The following is a 20812-nucleotide window of genomic DNA, read 5'->3' as shown; positions in this document are numbered from 1 at the left end:
AGATGCGAATAAGGTATATCAGATCGTGAGCATAAATACGAAATACAATATTGCTGGAAATATTCTGTTTTCTTGAGAATGAAAAAGAACATTTTTGCCATTTTTGCCATTTTTACTTTGCCTCTACGCTTTTTCATAGTTTCTCTACGGTGTCCGTTTTTCTATAGTTTAATCGATCACGGTCGCGCCGTGACCGAATAATGCAAGACGTCCTCAAAGCCCATTCCCATCAATGAAAGGCGACGCGTGACAGTCATTATTGTTTTCCGTGCCTGGAAACAACACGCGGTTCCATGGAGAACGAGACGACGCGTGGGCAGTTTGTATCCCGAGTCGCATAATTGTCGGCGCTCTCTGCACGCACGTCTCTCATTAATCAGTCCTCTCCGATGGCTCCTGCTTTGTTTCGTCGTGCTGCGACTAAAAAGCCCCCCTGTGGCCGCTTTAACGTCCCGCTTCAGCCAAGAATTCCAATTTTTCCTTCCCGCTCGTTCCTTTTTTTTTTCTTCCTTTTTTGTTTTTCGCCCCACCTATTCTTCCTCGCGGCGAGAGCACGGTGCTCTAATTAATTCTGTCAGGAACGAGTTGTCACGTGAAATGTAGACCCCGTCGTCGGCGAGGTTTTGACGAATGCACCCTGCACCGAACAACGTTTACTCGAAACGTTTCTTTTTAGTGGGCGTGGTCGCAGAGTTGTCTGCGAACGTGTCATTTCAATCGATAACGCTCTACTCTATTTGTCCCCAAGCAATTGTCCCAAAACAATCCGTAAGCATTCTAACGCATTCGCTCTCCAGAACCACCCAATTTCAAAAAGAAACGAAGTCTCGATGTCTCTACCAGACAGTAACACTTGTACGTATACTAATTCAATAAGATAACTTTTCTGTTCTTCCATTATTCTGTATGAAACTTTCGTCAGCATATCGGCGACGCTTTTCTGATCAAAACGACTCCAAACACGACACAATTTGGATCACATGTGCCCGTTAAATTCACAATAAAGTCGCGCCTCTGTTATCCGAACTATTCAGTGTAACACGTGGAAATCGTGAATTAAACAACGAAATACGCTCCGATTGGTGTCGTGCGTGGACTCGTTCTAATCGGAAAAATGGCACGAGCATGTCGACGAGGGTTTCACGAAGAAATAATTGCAAACATAAAAGTTGTTACATTTTTTGGGCAATCGAGTTTTCCTCAGCGCAACAAGGGGTGCACGTTGCAGTAGCAGGGACCAATTTTTCTCGAATATCCCGGCACGTCTCTCAGATCTGTCGAAACACTACTGTATAAAAATGGTAATGGAGGATGCATAGTGTATGGCGGAGGCCTGCAGCAGGGCAGGGTTAAACATTGGCGCACGTGGGCCCGAGGATCGTGTACTCGACGGGAACGAGCCTTGTAGACGGGAAATTGTGCCTATTATAGGGGGCGAAATAACGCGTGTTCGCCGACCTCGGCCCCCCGATCTCGTTGAACGAGTCTCTCTGTCGACATGGCCGCCGACATGGCATTGTGCATCGGCCGACAGCCCCAAATCCGGCACGTGTGCCCTCTCGATCAAACGCGACGTTCTCTTCAGCTTCGGAAACTGACTCACGCTTACGACCCAGCGGGGGGGCACACGACCGAAGACCGTTTTGCATACGAAACGAGAACCCTTGGTTGGATCAGAGAACGCGGCGCGAAATATTCGTCGCATAATATCCGCCGTGTAATCCTTTACGCTCGCTTTATCGGCCGAGGGCGCCGCGCCTTATCGTCGCCGAGCTGCGCGCCGACGCTGCACTTTTCATCGAGCGGATATCGTAATTTATTTTACGGCCGAGATGCGAGCCGCGGCCACGATTAGCCACCCCTTTGGTGGCCAGGCCGACAATTTACCCCCGCGACTGATGAATGGCCATCGGTTTGGGAAACCCTCTCATCGGAACCAGCCGAATCGGTGCTTCCAACCATAACTTCGAATTTTTATTTTTGAAACTTCTCCCTTAACACGTTAAAAATCAATCCTAGAGATTCTCACAAAATCAGCGCAGTTCAATCAACCCCTGAACGCACAGTTTTTTTTTTAAACCGGCCAAAAAAATCAATTTTTGATATACCGCGCTTTTGTTCCATGGAAAAAGGGTATATTTCATTCTTGAATAAATAAGTGTTATAGCTTACAATCCCACGCAAATGATGAATATCAACAAAACGATTTTTTTTTCTTTGCTTTCACATTGTTATTTTCAATTCTCGATTATATTCGAGTGTGAAAAATTATAACAGCATAAAATGCAACGCCGCTCGAATTATCTCGAGTGTGCAAGGGGTTAATGAAACCGAAACTAGAAATTTAAAATGTATTATAGGGGATGCTGTCTTAACCCTTCTCGATTCTAAAGATTCTAATAAAATTCGGTTTATCTGGATGTGTCACAGAAAAACTGAATTTCTAAACCTAGTCAAAAATCACTGTCGGTCATATGTGACTGACGCGGCTGTTCCTAACTATGACCATGACAGGATCTCTGTGCGTTTGTGATGATTTTCGGTGACAGCAAACCGCATTAGCTCTTTGCGGAGTAGGATTTTTATTTATAGAAGCTGCTACAGTTCGTACACCTTTTGTGTCCGAGGAATCGGTGATTCAAAGTCTGTCAAAAACATTTTCAATGTTTTGGAGCAAAAACCGTTTCATTGTTCGCGGGAGCGTTTCCCTCGCGAGCGACTAGAGTCGTGGAAGCTGCACCGTCTGCGTCGGTATAAATCGGCAATAAGCGCGAGTAATCGGCGGCGATACGAGCCCGACGACCGGACCCCGTTGATAAATAACGACCATTATCTCTAATGCACCGCGGCAAACTTGCGACGATACATAATACACTAAACACCTGACCCAAGGTGGCGCGGGGAACGTTCACGGCTCGGTGGAATTTAATATCCGAGGACACGGGCGCCCACTGAAATTCCACCGCGATGAATGGAACCATATTTTCAAAGCGATCTGCGTTCCGATCGCGTTCTAAACAAATATTTATGCGATACGCGACCGGCCGAAGGTGTCTCCTCGGCTCCTGCGGTTACCTGTTGGCCGGGGAGCGTGGCAACAGGTGAGAGAGAGAGTTGTTTAACCCTTTCTGGCGTGGATTTTTGAAATACTGAAATTTTTTACCTAGATTGCAGTACCAGAGCCTTCAAAAACAAAGTGTACTTATTGTCTCTAAAAGTGTTGATTGTAGATTTGCGTCTGTGAGAAAAATGGAATGAACGTTTTGTTATCGAAAAATTGTGATACCATTGGGTACAGCCAGTGTCCGAGAATTTCCGCGAAGGAAATGTTTTATATTTGATAAAATACGACTGTTTTCGCGCCGCTTTCGCGGCACGACTTACGCAGCAAATTGTTCCCTCCCGTTTTTCACCCCGACAGAAAATATAGTCCGCGTTTTTACGCGGATCACGAACGATAAACAGGAAATGAAAGCACGGCTGAAACTAAACCAAACAACTGCCTACCCGTTCGTCGTGCGCTGTTTGTTCCGTTCATGTTGTACGGTGAATTACGTTGTGTGTTTTCATGCGTTGTCTCCTGTTCCCATCTGAACGGCGAGTCCCGGTGACGCTGAAATTTTCGAATTTTAAAGATCCTTTTAACACCGTTGTCCAACGTCCGGCTGGAATTTATTGTTATCCCCTGCGGAGAGCATATTTCAGTCAAACGTCGACAAGTATGAAAGTTTTATAGTTGCACGTGCTGTGCCGTGGTCGATCAATTTCAGAAGCCGTCTCTATAGATTAACTACGGCTGTTTAAAATATTGCTTTCAAGGCAGCAATATAGTAAAATAGAATATTTCAATAGCAATTCTTTTTCAAGTTAGCAGGTTGAGACTCCACTTGGTAGTTTAAGTCACCATTTTAACTGATCTACAAATTTATTTCTAAAACTCTTGTTAGCTCTTTGACAATGTTTGCCAGTTTTTGCTGAAAATGACGAATCGTCATCGAAGTCGAATTTCATAAAAATCATTTTCCCGGTACATCGACAAATAAAAGTTTTAAAACGATGTTACGCGTTGGTTCCGACGGGTGTTTATTTTGCAACCGTGCGAATTTGCGTTTTCGCTCGTGAAAAAAAAACTGACCACGCATGGCAAAATCCCCCTTTGGCGCGTCCTCACGAGTGATTACTTAGATCCTATTATTTGTGGCTGGCTACACCGATGCGTTAACTCCGACATTACGCAAAATAACACTTACACGGTTCTCGGACTGTTGGAGCGGCTTATAAGCCTACTTGTAATTGGATTACCAACTTAAAAGCTCTCGTGCACACGTCTGCGGGAAGTCCACAAGGGGCTTCCACTTGAAACTATCCTCGTAACGTCGCCCGACACCGACAACACCATAATGGAAAAAGTTTGCAAATCGAATAGGCAGAATCGCGATCAACAGAAATTTACAACGATAATATCGCAGCGGGGCTGTTCCGTGCGGAACACATTTTAGATAACGCTATTCAAAAAAGTGCTCCGTACTTCAATTCAGAAGTATTACTAAAATTTGTTAAAAAATAATTTAAAACTCTACAGAAATGTCCACTATATTTTACAGGAGCTGAAGGAACAGAGCACGATATATTAATATTGTATTCAAACTTTTGCTATTTTTTGACAACCATCTTTTTATTGGAAGGAACCAATTAAGGAACACCTTTTCAACGACAAAATCCTTGAAAGGAACTGAAACAAATGCTGAACCAAATCTTACTCGATTGAAAAGAAAATAATTTTCCTAAGAAATTGCAAGAAATTCAAGATTTCAGTCCATTGCCAAAAATCGAAAAAATAAATAAGGAACACCTTTTCAACGACTAACCCAAATCTTACACGATTGAAAAGGAAATAATTTTCCTAACAAATTGCAAGAAGTTCAAGATATCAGATTTGGAGGTGACATTGAAAATTAAATTCATTACCAAAAATCGGAAAAAGGATTAAAATCCAATTTTTCTGAATGTCTAAACGACACACCCGAATCAGCCTCGAGGAACGAGAGATTAAAAAGTTGCCCGCATAAAACTCGTCGGAGAGGTTTCGCCGATTAGAGTAACACGCCTGAACTTCTGATCTATCCCGGGGCTCTCGTCGATCGAGGGTATAATTAGAGGGCGGAAGGGGTTAGTTAATTACCGAGGAGGAGGGAGGAGGTGTAGGGGAGAGAATTCGTCGCTCCGACGACGACAGTGGTGAAAGAGTCTCGGCAACGAAGACGAAGATGAAGGGTACTCGGTGACGGCACTCCGGATAGTGAAAGGGCACGTGTTGCAAAGCGATTTTGCACCCTCCCGCAGTTAAACACACCTCGCCGACCATGTATCGATTTAAGGCTACTTATTTCAACGTGGCCGCGTAGGTTTTGTGGCCGTGCCGGATCGTCCGTGGTGTTTCGCATCGTAAAAAGGTCTTTTCACCATTGAACCACCGGTCTGAAAAGCCGTGCGCGATTCGAATGAAGATTAAAATCGGAGATTTTTACAGGCTCGCGCCCTCGGTTGATTTTTCCCACGAACAACCGCCGGCGAGGATCGTTTCGAGATCGGTCGATCGTGATACACTTTTGTACGTTTCATTCCGGGCTGGCTTCGATGGAACGGAACCAAGTCGCGGCGCACAGTGGGCAATTTGGACGAAATCGGATTCAAAATCAAAGAACTTTCGATAGAAATGAGGTAGAGCGATGAAATTTTTTTTAAATTAAAGCTGCAACTTTGTAGAATATGGGGAAAATAGAAAGATTATTACCATCCATTCATTTCAACGAAAAAATCGACTTCATTAGTTTTTGTCACAAAAATCTATTTTTTGCAAAATCCTGAGGTCGTAGACAAATTTTGAGACCAGATTTGAAATCAGCGTGAAAAAATCTATGGGAAATGATGTATAGCATGTTATAAAAAAAAATTTTCCGCGCGTGCTATTGGAAAAACTAAAATTTTCTTGAATTTGTGCGCGTTTAACGAATTTTCTCGAGGTTAAAAAACGTTCGTACCACAATCTCTCTATTTTTCCCATATTCTACAAAGTTGCAGCTTTCATTTAAAAAAAATTTCATTGCTCTACCTCATTCCTATCGAAAGTTCCTTGATTTTGAATCCGATTTTGTCCAAATTGCCCACTGTGCGGCGTAGAGAAACTCCAAAATTCGTTTTTGGAGATGTTCGTCCATTGTTCCGCGTTGTTTAGCCGCGGTCCACGGATTTTTCAGCGCATTGTTCGCAGCTTTCGCTCGGAAACGTTGCAACCCCGACTCGCCTTTTTCCTGTAACAATATTCGTAAAAATTTTCAATTTAGATACACGCTTCGCAGAGAGTCCGGGTGAAACGCGTTGGACCATCGGCTGCGAAGACGCAGAATTAATTTGGTCCCGTAATTTCGCTCGCGGCGTTACGTAGCCGGGTCCGGTAATGCGTCGGGAACCGCCTAATTGCGGAAGTTCGTCGCATAATTATTCGGAGTCGCGGGGCATGCATGCACATAGACGTGCGCGAGTCACCGCAGAGCTGTACCACACGTTGACCCGGTTCGGATCGCTTTAACCATAGGAACGGTGCGCCGAAACCTGTCAGTTCGAAAGGTCGTCAGCACACCTCCCGAGAGCGGCTTGTGTACCTGTCAGGCTGGGCCGATGTTGCGACCGAGCCCGCTTTTATGGGGCAAGGCTGCATTCTTCGACGACTTACGTCGGGCGATCGAGCGATCCTTCTTAAAATAGGATCGATACACCGTCCGTGTTCGACTCCCTGCGGTCGATATTTTCGGGATCCGATCTACGGGACTGAAGCAACAAAATACCGCCGTCGGAATTGCGGTTTTCCGCCTCGTTCTCGCGCGGTTAACGATTAACGTTGCGGGACCGCACGCTGTCACATATGAAAAATTAACCCTTTGCACTCGGCGCTATTTTCATTGTAAAACTAAATTTTTCTTTCGTCTTAGAATATTTTCATTTTATTCGTACGAAACCGCTCCGATCTACAGATATAACATTTAAATGTTTGGTAATCTATTGAATACAAATTTTGTAATGTTACAAATATTTTGTAATTTCTTTGAAATAATGCCACAACAATTTCTAGTGGTGCTTCGGAGTCACCAGTCGAGTGCAAAGGGTTAAAATTTTATCAATCGGGAAGCCTTGTGCGCTGCAATACAGAAGTTCATCCGAAAATTTCCCATGAAAAGATTCCTACAATTCGAGTAATTGTGAAACAAAAAATTAGGAACTAATTTTGACCGGTTCGGTGGTCCCAGCGTTAATGGGATTTTCGATAATTATGCCGAAAGGGAGCTGATGAACCACAGTCTCCGTCAAGATACGGCGTTCCATTAGCGAAACGCGATCGGCGACGCATTAACCCGAGCTAATCCGAACGAAAGCGCGATGACCGGTCGCGTCCGGCTTAGTTCGATGAAAATTCGCGTTGCGGGGGCGTCGGCTGGCGAATCGACGTCATTGTGTCTTGATAATGCGTCCTTTGTTACGCGAGGGTGTCGGCGGCGGTTTCCAGCCGGGAGAGGCCGCATACCTGTGCAAGCGCGGATGCACCTGCACAAACATGTTGACGCGAGTGTGCGCAGATACAACGGTGTCCGGGGGTCCTCGTATTTCAACGTGCATGCACGCGAACCTGCGCTATGCATCGCTCCGAGCCCTGGAGTGCACGGTGTTATTCCAAACATGGGATACGTTTTCTCCAACATTCCCATTAGAAGGATCCTTCGGGAATCGAGGATTGCGCGTCTAGGGTGGTCCTCGACGTCCACAACGAAATTATTTCACGAGAGCCTGTTAACCCTTTCGGCCCTAACAGGATATACGCGAGAATATTTCTGATCCCCTGTGGAACGTGTCATATGTGTGCATTATACTCTATATTACTGTCTCTGATTAGAATCTAGACAATGATATAGCAATATTATAAGATAATTTTAATATTGTCAGTGTACAGCGAGTGACCAAATTATTCGAGCCACTCGCGCACAAAACAATCAATTTTTTAATAAAATCTTACATAGTTTCGTATGGAACGATCTACTAGCCCTACACGATCTATGTCACAGCACGGGGACCAGGATTAGGCTTAGATCAAGACTTTACTAAATTAATGTCCTATGGTAGTATGGTATATATTTTTATCCTTCGTTTCGTGCATCGGGAATAAGTTAGGCGTCAGCGTGGGAAAGGGTCTTACAAAGTGAATCACTTTACGCTAATCCGACATTAATTTGCGATCACGTTCGATTGCTTAGCCGGCCGCAGTCACTCACGTAGCGCCGTGTGCTAATTACTTCTTGATTAAAACCTCTGGCCACGCTTTCGTCCGACTTCGTGGCTCGCACAGTCAACATGGCGGAAATGTCGTCGTTAATCCGTGATTAATCGGAGTGACGAAACTGCGAGCCAATTATCGACGCCGCTTGATAGGATACCGTGGCAATTAAGAAATCGGTAATTACACCGTCGGTTTGAGTTATGTCGGTGCGCGGTTTCGGTGTCTTAATACTCCACGAAACTTCCGTGATCCGTGGTTTATCGGGCACATTCGCTGCTGCGATAAACTACATTGTTTAAAATAATAACACGTTTCGGTCCCGGGCTCCGAGTTCTCAGCAGATTGCGGTCGAATTTCACAAATTTTTTGGTTTTAGTTACTCGGTTCTCTGTGCGGTTTCCATCGAACTTTTCTAGGATTTCAAAATGGCGCAAACGACTTTCTTTGGATATTTTTATAATTGAAAAATTGAAATCAAAGTTATGGTAGAACTATTACCTAAATTTACTATGTATTTTATTTTCTTTTTAATAGCGTTCAAAGTGTATACATTATTTTATTGTACGTAATGGTCGCAGAGATTAAAATTTTATTTGCGCTACCACTCGGAGAATGAAATTGCAACTGACGCGGAAAGATTAAGAAATTAAACAATTAGTGTTATTATTCAACTCTGAAGTCGACATACTTGTTCGTACTGCGAAAGATTTATTTAATCTGGTTAATTCGCGATTAGTGTAATTGGTTCTAAAATAAATAGGAAGACAGATTTAACGAGGATTGCTAATAAGTGTACTTAGTGTCAATTAAACTTTCGCACAGATACAATCTGGACGCAGTAAATTTCATTTAGAAAGGTATCAAATTGTGGTGTTACTTTCATGTCGCTCGAGGCTGTGACGACAGTAAATTATTCACTTTTTACGATCCGCTTTTTAATGCGAACAATTAAGTGAAACTTTAACAGCGCTTCGTCGATTTACATGATAATGCTGCCTGCGACAAGTAAATTGCTCACAGGGTACTTTAATCATTATCGCTAATTATTGTTTCGGATTTTCCGTCATTGGAATTTATTGCGAGGGTTCGCAATTTATTATAAAAATGTGAAACGTGATCATTGGATGATATCATTAATTATATTCGAGTAAAAACATTATTTATACATATGGAATTGTAAATCAGTTTTTGGAAGAAACGAAAGATATGCTAATTAAAATTGGGTTTCAAGCTTAAAGATGACATAATCAACTGATATATGTGTATACACCTGAAGAAATATGGGAATTATATTACCGTTATCAGAGAAGATCTCTTTCTTTGGTTAACGCATTAACTTGCCAATATTCTTCTCGTTTAAAATTTAGAAAAATAACTTTTAGGAATCGAAAGATAGTTTGCGCTGGGGAAACCAGACGTTGAATTGTAAGTGCAATTTTCAGAGGCGTAATTGAATGAATTTTTCGAGGGATATTGAATGTCGTCTAATTAAATGAATCGACTTTTTAATCAGCAGAAGAGGAACGTCCGCCGTTTGTTCGTCCACTTTGCTGGCAAATAAGTGCATCAATTTCTATAAAGACCACCAGGGCGCCGGTTTTCCTCGCCGATAGCCATCAGGCACGTCGCGTGACATCACTGTTTGCCACGAAATTATGAATGGTGGGGAAATTGTTGTCAACTCGACGAGGCACTTCAATTGAACTCACTTGAATACGAGTGACACAGAACGCGCGGTTTCCTCGAGAGCCATTGTAACTTACGTTTCGTCTTAAATGGTCGTCATCCTGTGCTTAAGCGCTTCGCCTCTCGAAATAGCATCGACAAAAAGCCTCCGATCTATTAAAAAATAATTTACATCAATCAACGCGCTCACTGTCCCATTAAAAATTAATTTTTGCCGTGATACACCTAACATTTCGCCTGTCGTCCTCAATAACATCGAACAAAAAGATCAAAAATAAGCGTTCTTAATCATTTGTTGGCTCGATGCAACAATAACAGAAATTTTCGCTAACTATTTTTGTAATATGTAATCACTATAGAAAATTGTAACACTACCTTGTGAATCATATATGGGCGATACCTTCAAATATTTTCAAAAGTTACTTTTTATTACGATCAGTGTAAGTTATTAGATGTATAAAAATTCATGGGTCTGAGCTATTCGCTCGGAATCGGTGAAAACAGATGGGGGTTGAATTGTGGGGGTTATTAGTAAATTCGGAGGTTTATTTTCGTTTTAAGTTGCGCGAACCCGACAGAAGCGTTTCTCTGTTTGCGATCCGCGATGCATTAATTATTTCACTTTTCTGTTGCAGCAGAAATGTGTGAAGGCAAGGGCCCTCTACGACAATATTGCGGAAGCTCCCGACGAATTGGCTTTCCGAAAGGGCGACGTGCTCACGGTACTCGAGCAAAATACTGCCGGCCTCGAAGGGTGGTGGTTGTGCGCCCTGCGCGGCAGACAGGTAATTGCCTCGTCTAACGAAATTTTTCAATGTTCATATTGTCCGGTGAAACAGAGCACGCTAAAAAAAAAAAAGAAGGAAAAAACTCTGTCTGCAGCCATATTCACCGACGGTCCGTGTATTTACACGAACAGCGTGCACAGAACCATTTTATTGAACCAATAAGCGCGAACGGTTCAAACCTTCGAACCACGAAACAGACTATTTTCACAGTAGGTTTACGTCAAAATGACGGGTTCTAATATTTTTAATTTACGATTATTGAGATTATGAAGATCCATGTACGTGGAATTGCTCAACAAACTTATTTCCTTAGGTATTCTTATTTTGATAAAGTAATGTAAAATACTCGCTTTTAATGCTCCGTAAACCTGGTGTTAAATTCTGCACTGTTCTTCCCCTGTAAAATATTGTCTTCCTGCGAATAACAATCATTCCCGCCAGAAACGAGCATCAAACGTACAAATTATCGGTTCGAATCGTCGCGAGTTATTCTAAATTTTTCCGACAATAGGCCCGGTTGCACGAGCGACAAATCATAGTGATCGAGGCCTTCTATCAGCTCTCGCAAGGCAAAGGCACCAGTATTAACGCGACGATTAACGTCTGACAGAGTTCGCGAAGCGTGCCGAACGGGAGACACGTGAGCTGACGCATGCACGTTGCCCGGTGCATTATTTATGCATCTCGGTGTAATGCGCTTCGCTCATCCGCGATGAAACGGCGGGGATAGTCGTCCCTCTCCTCTCCTCTCTCTCTCTCTGTCTCTCTCTTCCACGACACGTGACACGGCATTATTATCGCGGAAATGGGACGCGCGAGCGTCGGCGACTGCACCGTTACAGTCTCCGATCTAAGATCTTCATCTGCGGCCTCGGATACGTGTAAAGACTCCTCTCACGAACACGGGGAAACGACGAGTCTCTCGCGATGCGACCCGACCGGATCGTTTCCGCGTTCGACATCTGCTCCAAAGATTCCCGAGAGGGTCCCCGACCTATGGCAATCTCTTCATGTCTGAGACTTCTACGGGCCGCCCTCTGTCGAAGGACCCCCCCTTTGTGTCGCCTTTGCGATACCGTCGCGTCGCATCGGGGAACCGTGTGCTTCGTGGACACACTGTTCTCTTATTGTTGGCCTATCTTTAACAGGGACCGGCAACGAGATGAGTCAGTCTAGGACTAGAGTGTAGATTCGACGAATTCGTGGCAACAGTGAAACTTAATCCACCCGAGGATGCTGTCGACTTCATGACAGAAGTGGATACGCCCGTTCCAATTTTTACTTTTCTGTTTTATTTTACACGTTTCTGAGCATTCTTCTTCGTGGTACACATTGATCTTCATGGTGGACCTAATACGAATAGCCCAGTGACACGGAGTAGCTATTAGGAGTGGGATTTCAGATCAACCTGGAGCGTTAGGTTAGAACTGGACTGTAGATTTGATGCATTTACGGGTAAAAATGTGTAGGTAAAATTCGGGACACCAGAAGGATTAGAAGAATTGAAATTTTCCATACCACTAAAATGATTAGAGATATTTTTGTTTGCTTCCAGTGCGCTGCGATTAATGAAATTTTGTGTTTTGCATGACGATCCACAGTCTAATCGTTAGGGTTTGCGCGCGTGTACCGGGTACGAGTCTTCCGATGATGGAGCAGCTGTCTTTCAAAGTCACCATGTTGCTCGTACAAGTTGAAGCCAGAGCATCGATCCCGCTGGCACAGACAGAAGGCACGATAGACCGTGTATGGTGTTCGTTGAAAAGAAACGGTGGCCAGTGTTCTAACTAGAAATTGGAAAACAAGGGTGCAGCCTGCGGTACAAGTTTACGAGGAAATTACTCGCCCCCTCGTTACGGGTTACTGCTGTTAAGCCTGCCAGTATGTGCGTTTCAACCCTTCATCCGATGCACACCAGAAGCTTCGCAGCCTGCTGTGTAATCGACAGGTCGAAAATGATTCCCTCGCGCGAAACAACACACGATGCGGCCAAACAAAATTTTCCATAACATCATCCTCAACAATGAGTACGTAACGCACATCACGGTAGAAGCATGAACAGAGAATTTAGGAACGCGTGTTCGTTTACATTGACTCCCTTATTCGCATATTTTCCACTTGACAATTTACTGTCAAAATTGTCAAAATTGTATATTTACACGTAGACGTATACACAGTGCTCTCTGGACACATCTGCACGATGCATGTCCAAAACGCTGGTCTGGCAGGGACAACTATCGGCTAGATATTTGGGACATATATCGAGTAAAGATATTAACACTGGGTTTACGGAGCACTAAAAGTGAATATTTTGCATCACTTCGTAAAAATAACAAGAACGCGCTACCCAAAATTTGGGCAATATTTTTAAAGTAATATATACCCACAGAAATAAATTTGCTAAATAATTTCCCATCTATGCATCCTTACAATCTTAATATTTTTAAATTAAAAATATTAAAATCCGTCATTTTGACGGGTTCCGTAAACCTAGCGTTAACAAGAGAATTAAAATTGCATATACGATTTGAGTAAGTGAAATTTTTCTTTGGTCTGCCAATTCCATGAAGCAAAATTTTCCGATTCTCTGCCCTTTCCAATTTCTACAAAGCAGACAAGGAAACCGGGAATCATTGCGAGTGTCTATAGTGAACAAAAAGGATCGCTTTTATTTCGTTCGAGAAACATTGCCGGTTCGTCGACGCGAATCGAAGCTGACTGGCCTAAGTGTCCGCTTAGGAGACGAAGATCGGGCAAAGTACCGTCGAGCCCGGTTTCGGGACACGTCATTGACTTCGAAATCGATTCGTCTCGCACGTCCGCACGAAAATTAACGGCAGATGCGCGGCCGCGCTGCTAGCAACGAGCACGGATCGAGCCCCGGTTTCTCCTTTCTCCGTTCGCGAGTCAATAGGATCCGTAATGGCGCCGGGGCTCGTCCCGGACCATTGTCGTTTTCGGCCTCGTACGCCACGGTAAATGAACAGTTTTGTAGAGCTGGGTACACACGGCGTCTGCCCGCCGTTTCGAAAATGAACGCGAGCTTCAACCCCGCCGTTCTGCGACGGTCGTCGACGCGCGTCCGAAACGACAAGGAAATTAACACGAAACCTGCGAATCAGGGTGATTCGAGTCATCTCGACCCTTCCGACCTTGTTCTATTTCGATCTTCCTCCCCTTTCCTCCGAAACCGATTCGCCTACTCGAACACGCCTTTCGAATCTGAAATTTGTGTCTCCACACTTTTCCGAAAATGCTACTATTCGAAGACCTATGAAAACATTAACTTTTTCCGAGTGACCGATGCCTTGTTAACGGGGATGTACGCAGTCTCCGGACTCGAGCGATTAAACCAATTATTCTATTTTAGAAATCTCGAAATTGCATTCCAAGGCAAGGGATGAAGAACAAGGGTTGATTCGGGTTATTATTGCCGAGGAATTTTTATTTCCGAGGAATGCACGAGGCTGGAAGCGTGAAACGGTTTGAGATACGAAATTTTTCAACGGATTCGAAAACCACCCCTGGTCGACAGCTGCGTCACAAGGGTTGCAGACACGGAAGTATGTTACACACGCGGAGAACTCGATACGCGAGGAGGCTCGGGAGTTCTTAGAATCTCGGCGACGAGTGTGCGAGTTACACGATACCGTGCTTTCACATCACACAGAGAGACGTCTCGTTCTCGCAGTCGGCAAGACGAAACTTAAGACCAATCCCGTTTATTCTCGTCGAAATTTCACGGAGTCGCCGGGAACTCTCTATGCGCCCGCGGATGCGCAGACGGCTAATTGGAGCTTCCTTTCCTGTCCCCGAAGCTGATGACGATTTCAAAGTATCTTGGGAATGTCGGGATGCCTTCGGACAGTGCTTGTAATCAAGCTCTCGTCTCATTCGTTTGGCATTTCAAACATACTGATGGAATTTCGGGGGCTGCGAGGAAGCTTTCGCGCTTTTTGAACAGTTCGAACCAACGCGTGGACAACTTTGAATCCTGGAGCTTTTGAACATTTTTAACCCATTTGCATCATTAGCGTATATATATATACGCTCGATTTATTTTTTCTTATAATGCTGAAATATGAAGTTCTTCTACTTGTAGTCATTTTTGCACTTAAATATAATAAAAAGAAAAAAGTTTGGTGGTAAAGACGTTCTTTTCGTATTTCCTTATCAAGCAAATGGGTTAATGAGATTGACATGTGATGTAGACAAATTTGAATCCTGGAGCTTTTGAAGATTTTGAATCCTCGTGCATAATTCGGTGAACTTTGTTTCAGAATGAAGTGAGATCGAGCTAAACCCCTTCCCTTATAATGTCATTTCAAATTAAAGCATACTAGTTCATTTTGTCTGGCCCTCAACAGTGTTGCTCTAAAATCAATATAAATTGGTCAGGTCGCTATCGTATATGTTAGTCTGTGATGGAAAGTAGAGAATAATTAAAGTCTGGTGTCGAAAACCGTCGTTTCTAGTTAATGTTTAATTCGTTCGCATTTCTTGTGGTTTTTAATAAAGCTGTGCGTGTCTCGTTGCAATGCAATATCAGTGCCGAATGTATTTCTTTTTCTGTTCAGGGCATCTGTCCAGGAAATCGATTGAGACTCCTGGTCGGCCAATATGATACAGGGGGTTGTTTGGTTGGCAGCAGGCCTGACCTAACCATTTCCGAAGATGGTGTACAGAGACATGGAAAACGGCGTAGCTGGCACGTCCAGCCGAACAGGGTGAGTCATTCGCGGCACAATCCTATTATTAAATTCGAAGAGCATAGTAACTTTCTCTCTCTCTCTCTCTCTCTCTCTCTCTCTCTCTCTCTCTCTCTCTCTCTCTCTCCACCCCCGCTTTGGTCATAAATTTTACTTTGCCCGACACCGTGGCAATTTGCTGAAAATATCCATTGAACTAAACGTCGGGGTAATTATTGGGTGTACAAATTAAACCGCCTTCTATTCATAAGTTGTTCACCCGCAAACTCTCAGAACGTATTCAAGCCTTCAAAATAGTTCTCATCATTTTCTATACATTATGAACGAACCCTGACCAACGTATGATTATAAAATAAAATCACAACTGATTCATCGCGACGGCCACAAATTAATTTGTACACCTAATACGATATAATATTAAGTCTTTTATTAAACTGAAATGACTGTTCTAAAGATATTTAGAAACGTTTCGATGCTTTTTAGCACTTGAATTCTTGATTTCGCAGCAGCAACAAATGAATTGTACATTATTTACGTAGAAAAATGTTCTAACTTTAAGCTAGGGAGTCAAAGGGTTAATACACGCCCGTAAGATTGGTAATTAAAACCTATTCCAGATCTCGGAAGAAAAATAATAAACCGATTGTTTTCGAAACGGAGTTCACAGCGGGTGTGCATGAACGCTCCGAAGCGGATCGATCGGGCGAGCACAAAAGAATGAGCGCGAAGGATCCGTCGAAATATTCAGAACCGTGGATTGCTCCCTTTAGTACTTCATCTAACTCGATTGGAGGGTATCGACGCCCGATCTATTATCCCCACGGGGAGGACGCATTTTATTGGCGTTTGCGTGCAGCTGCCGTCCCCGGTATTAATTTATTCGCGATTTGAAAAGACGCGGAAATTCATGAAGTTCAAACCCATCGCCCTCCACTCTGTCCCCATCGATCGACTTTATGTACGCGGGACGCGGTACAGACACACAATGGCGTCGTCGCCGGCAGTGGTTCCATTGTGTTCACCATAACTCCTCCACCCCCGAGCCCTCCGTCAACCTAACCAGCCAAACCCCTCCTCTTTAAACCCCGGTCATATAGGCTCGAGTTCACGTAGAAACGGGATCTGTCAAAATCAGCTGACGACCAATTCGTTTCGCGGGCCTCTCCTTCTGGCCACTGACTGGGCGTCTGCTATTGGCGTCGCTCGGCATCTGTCACCGACGACCATATAGCGAACACCGCGAACAGATGAATTAGGCGTGGAGAAATTTCATTCGAGCCATCGACGACGACGCTTCGCGACCAGTTTGTTGTGCGGGAAAGTTCATCGCGATTCGTCGGGACTCCAAGATTGTTAGAATTGTGGATGGTTCATCCGCGGTACCTGCACGATTTCATAACTGAATGCTCTGTTATCCCAATGCCCTGTTATTCGAACGCTCTGTTACTCTAACGCTTTGTTATTCGAACGCTCTGTTACTCTAACGCTTTGTTATTCGAACGCTCTGTTACTCTAACGCCCTGATATCCCATCGCTCTGCTACTCTAACGCTCTGTTATTCCAACGCTCTGTTACACTAACGCTTTGTTACTCAAAGCTCTGTCATTCCAATGCTCTGTTATTCCAACGTTCTGTTATCCCAATGCCCTGTTACTCTAACGCTCTGTTATTCCAATGCTCTGTTATCCCAACGCTCTGTTATCCCAACGCTCTGTTATCCCAATGCCCTGTTATTCGAAAGCTCTGTTACTCTAACGCTTTGTTATTTAAAGCTCTCTTACTCTAACGCTCTGCTATTCCAACGCCCTGCTATTCCAACGCTCTGTGACTCTAACGCTCTGTTATTCCAACGCTCTGTGACTCTAACGCTCTGTTATTCCAACGCTGTGTGACTCTAACGCTCTGTTATTCCAATGCTCTGTTATTCCAACGCTCTGTGACTCTAACACTCTGTGACTCTAACGCTCTGTGACTCTAACGCTCTGTGACTCTAACGCTCTGTGACTCTAACGCTCTGTTATTCCAATGCTCTGTTATTCCAACGCTCTGTGACTCTAACGCTCTGTTATTCCAACGCTCCGTGACTCTAACGCTCTGTTATTCCAATGCTCTGTTATTCCAATGCTCTGTTATTCCAATGCTCTGATACGGAAACTTCTGGAAAGTCTAGAAAACTGAAAAATTGCATAAACACGCCCGACGAAATAATTGAAAAGCTCGGGGAACCGAAGTGGCACTGGTGCACGACAACGTACGGTAATGTGGTATGATATTTAATGAATCTAGAACATGCAACATAAATCTGTAACGCAAACGAGCCCGCAGTGAATCGCCATTTGGCGTCAGCCCTCGATTCCGCGATCTTCATTACGAAACTCGCGACAGATGTTGGCCGGCACGGAATGGAAATATGTATACGCGTAGACGCGGGGCATTAATCACGCGACTCGTTGCATATTTAGTGCGCCGCGCTTAATATCCGGCCGCGTAATTTTCACTAAATAGAGAACGCGTCGATGGACCGCGCCGAAATCGTCGGAGTCGTTGCGCCGGAGATACGATTATCGATGAATAATTACAGCTTTGCTTGCCGCTGTGCAACGAGAGCGCGTATCTGCAATGCACGAGGGGCTATTCTATAATTGCGGTTTAAATTTGCCAGAACTAATTAAATCTGCGATATCGAATCACAAGAAATTAATGGAACACAGTGGAACGAGATCGACGCGAGCTCGTCGATGATCGAAATCGATCTGGCAGTGCTACTATGGCGCCAGAAAATGTTTCACGGAATAGAAGTAATTATTACATAAATAAACGAACTAGTTGATGCATGGAATATTAATGGAACACGTTGAATGAAATCGATTCGAACTCGTCGACGGTCGAAATTAATTGTATTTCATCAAAAAAGAATGAATTTTAAAAAATTATAAAATACGATGCATTCTTTTAGTAACATTAAATAATCTACATCGATACTGTATCAGCACAGACAGCGTGCAGGAGTTGATTCAGAATCGCTGATGTGTTTTTTTTTTTTTTTAGTGTAAAACTTGAAAGGGTAAAATATGCGATCGTGTATGTTACCATTTCGTTCGATAAAGAATATATTTCAGTTGCATCACGATCTCGCATTTATATTCATTTCTCAACCGGCTGAATTTCCGATTGGGATCCTTGAGGGCTCTATCCGCGGGCTGCCGGCCATAACTCAGCCTTTCTTTTATGTTGCCGTAGATTTCGATGTAAAGGGACGGCGGAAAGAAACGGAGAATAAAACAAAAGGGTTGCATTCACGATGCAAGTATTTGTTATTCAAATAGCCATACAAATAGGTACACGGCGGACCGTCAAAACTTGTAACGTCGGGGGTCGGAACCGAAGCTTCGAGCAAGTCATTTGATTTAAGATCCCAACAATTGAGGTATTTTTTTTTAGGTAATTTCTTTGGATATATATTATTAAGAAAGTGGCTACAAATTTTCATAGATAAATTCATGTTATTTTTACAAGGTAATGTAAAATAGTCGATTCCAGTGCCCCGTAAACCTAGCGTCGAACGGGCTTAGGCAATTTCTGTGGGTATATACTATTAAAAGAGTGGCTACAAATTGTGATAGATAAATTCATGTTATTTTTACAAGGTAATGTAAAATAGTCGCTTTCAGTGCCCCGTAAACCTAGCATCGAACGGGCTTAGGCAATTTCTGTGGGTATATATTATTAAAAGAGTGGCTACAAATTGTGATAGATAAATTCACGTTATTTTTACAAAGTAATGTAAAATAGTCGCTTTCAGTGGCCCGTAAACCTAGCGTTGAACGGGCTTAGGCAATTTGTGTGGGTATATATTATTAAAAGAGTGGCTACAAATTGTGACAGATAAATTCATGTTATTTTTACAAAGTAATGTAAAATAGTCGATTCCAGTGGCCCGTAAACCTAGCGTCGAACGGGCTTAGGCAATTTCTGTGGGTATATATTATGAAAAAAGTGGCTACAAATTGTGATAGATAAATTCATGTTATTTTTACAAAGTAATGTAAAATAGTCGATTCCAGTGGCCCGTAAACCTAGCGTCGAACGGGCTTAGGCAATTTCTGTGGGTATATATTATTAAAAGAGTGGCTACAAATTGTGATAGATAAATTCAGGTTATTTTTACAAAGTAATGTAAAATAGTCGCTTTCAGTGGCCCGTAAACCTAGCGTTGAACGGGCTTAGGCAATTTGTGTGGGTATATATTATTAAAAGAGTGGCTACAAATTGTGATAGATAAATTCAGGTTATTTTTACAAAGTAATGTAAAATAGTCGCTTTCAGTGGCCCGTAAACCTAGCGTCGACCGGCTTAGGTAATTTCTGTGGGTATATATTATTAAAAGAGTGGCTACAAATTGTGACAGATAAATTCATGTTACTTTTATAAAGTAATCTAAAATAGTCATTTCCAGTAAATCTAGCGTGGAACGATATTGGCCCTTGAAAAGGGTTTGAAAGAAGGTGGTAAAATCGCAACACGAGTCGTCGGAATAAAATGTCTGGTTCCAAACGTGATCGATTTTCATCCTCGCACTGCAATCGCCGTAAAAGTAGACAAGGTTTCAGCCCTTAAACGGTCTTAGCCCTTGACGAGGAGTTGAAAGAGAGCCGAAAGTCGCGACACGAGGCTTCAGAATAAAATGTCCCATTCCAAACGAGATGGAAATAAAAGGTGGACAGGCAGGAACGAAGTTTCCTCCGTCTCCGCTCTTTCTCTGGCGAAGAAGGAGCAGAGAGAAGAAGAAGAAGAAGAAGAAGAAGAAGAAGAAGAGGGGCGGAGGGGGGAGGAAGATAGACTCGCGAGAAGAGGTTCCTCCGGCGGAACTGGCATTTCCTCGAGATCTTCTTGTTTCTCGTAGGCAGAGAGCGGTTTTTGCGTGTGCGCGCACGATCTCTCTTCGTGAAGACGCGGACGGACGCGTCTCGCAGATGCGGGCCCGGTTGTCGCTCGTCGACAGAAATACGACTGCGATGCCGTCGGCGTGTGTAGGGTCAACGTTACGCGGAACGAGCTTCCTCGAAATTGCCTCGTCACGACGGAATTACTCCGATTCAGGTATTACTCGAGCAGGTGCCCGGGGTCGTACGAACCTAGCGGTATTTTTGTTACCTTCCCTCCCTTTCGGCTCGAAATGCCACGCACGTTCTCCAAAACGCGGGCCGTTCTCGCGAAATTCTCGCCGTATGCGGCCGGCCGATATCCGCGCACTATGGTCCCTCGCAAAACGGACCGACGAGAAACGCAAAACAAAATTGGAA

The 20812-nt window shown here is 43.7% G+C and overlaps 1 protein-coding gene across 3 annotated transcripts in view; it reads left to right on the top strand.

Annotated features, from left to right (window-relative positions):
- Nucleotides 1–20812, top strand: part of P130cas (Serine_rich_CAS and FAT-like_CAS_C domain-containing protein p130CAS) — an 84948-nt gene that overhangs the window by 39253 nt on the left and 24883 nt on the right. The window contains exons 2-3 of one of the 3 annotated variants that reach the window (XM_076802814.1): nt 10651–10797; nt 15378–15527. In XM_076802814.1, the coding sequence (XP_076658929.1) occupies nt 10651–10797; nt 15378–15527 (297 nt within the window). Of the gene's footprint in view, nt 1–10647; nt 10798–15377; nt 15528–20812 lie in introns of all 3 variants that reach the window. The other 2 variants (XM_076802812.1, XM_076802815.1) reach the window with 2 other exon arrangements.

This window comes from Halictus rubicundus, chromosome 17 (assembly GCF_050948215.1).
Source record: "Halictus rubicundus isolate RS-2024b chromosome 17, iyHalRubi1_principal, whole genome shotgun sequence".
In the NCBI taxonomy this organism is placed as follows: Eukaryota; Metazoa; Arthropoda; class Insecta; order Hymenoptera; family Halictidae; genus Halictus; species Halictus rubicundus.
Note: the sequence above shows the minus strand (reverse complement) of the source record. Positions and strands in the feature narration are given on the sequence as shown.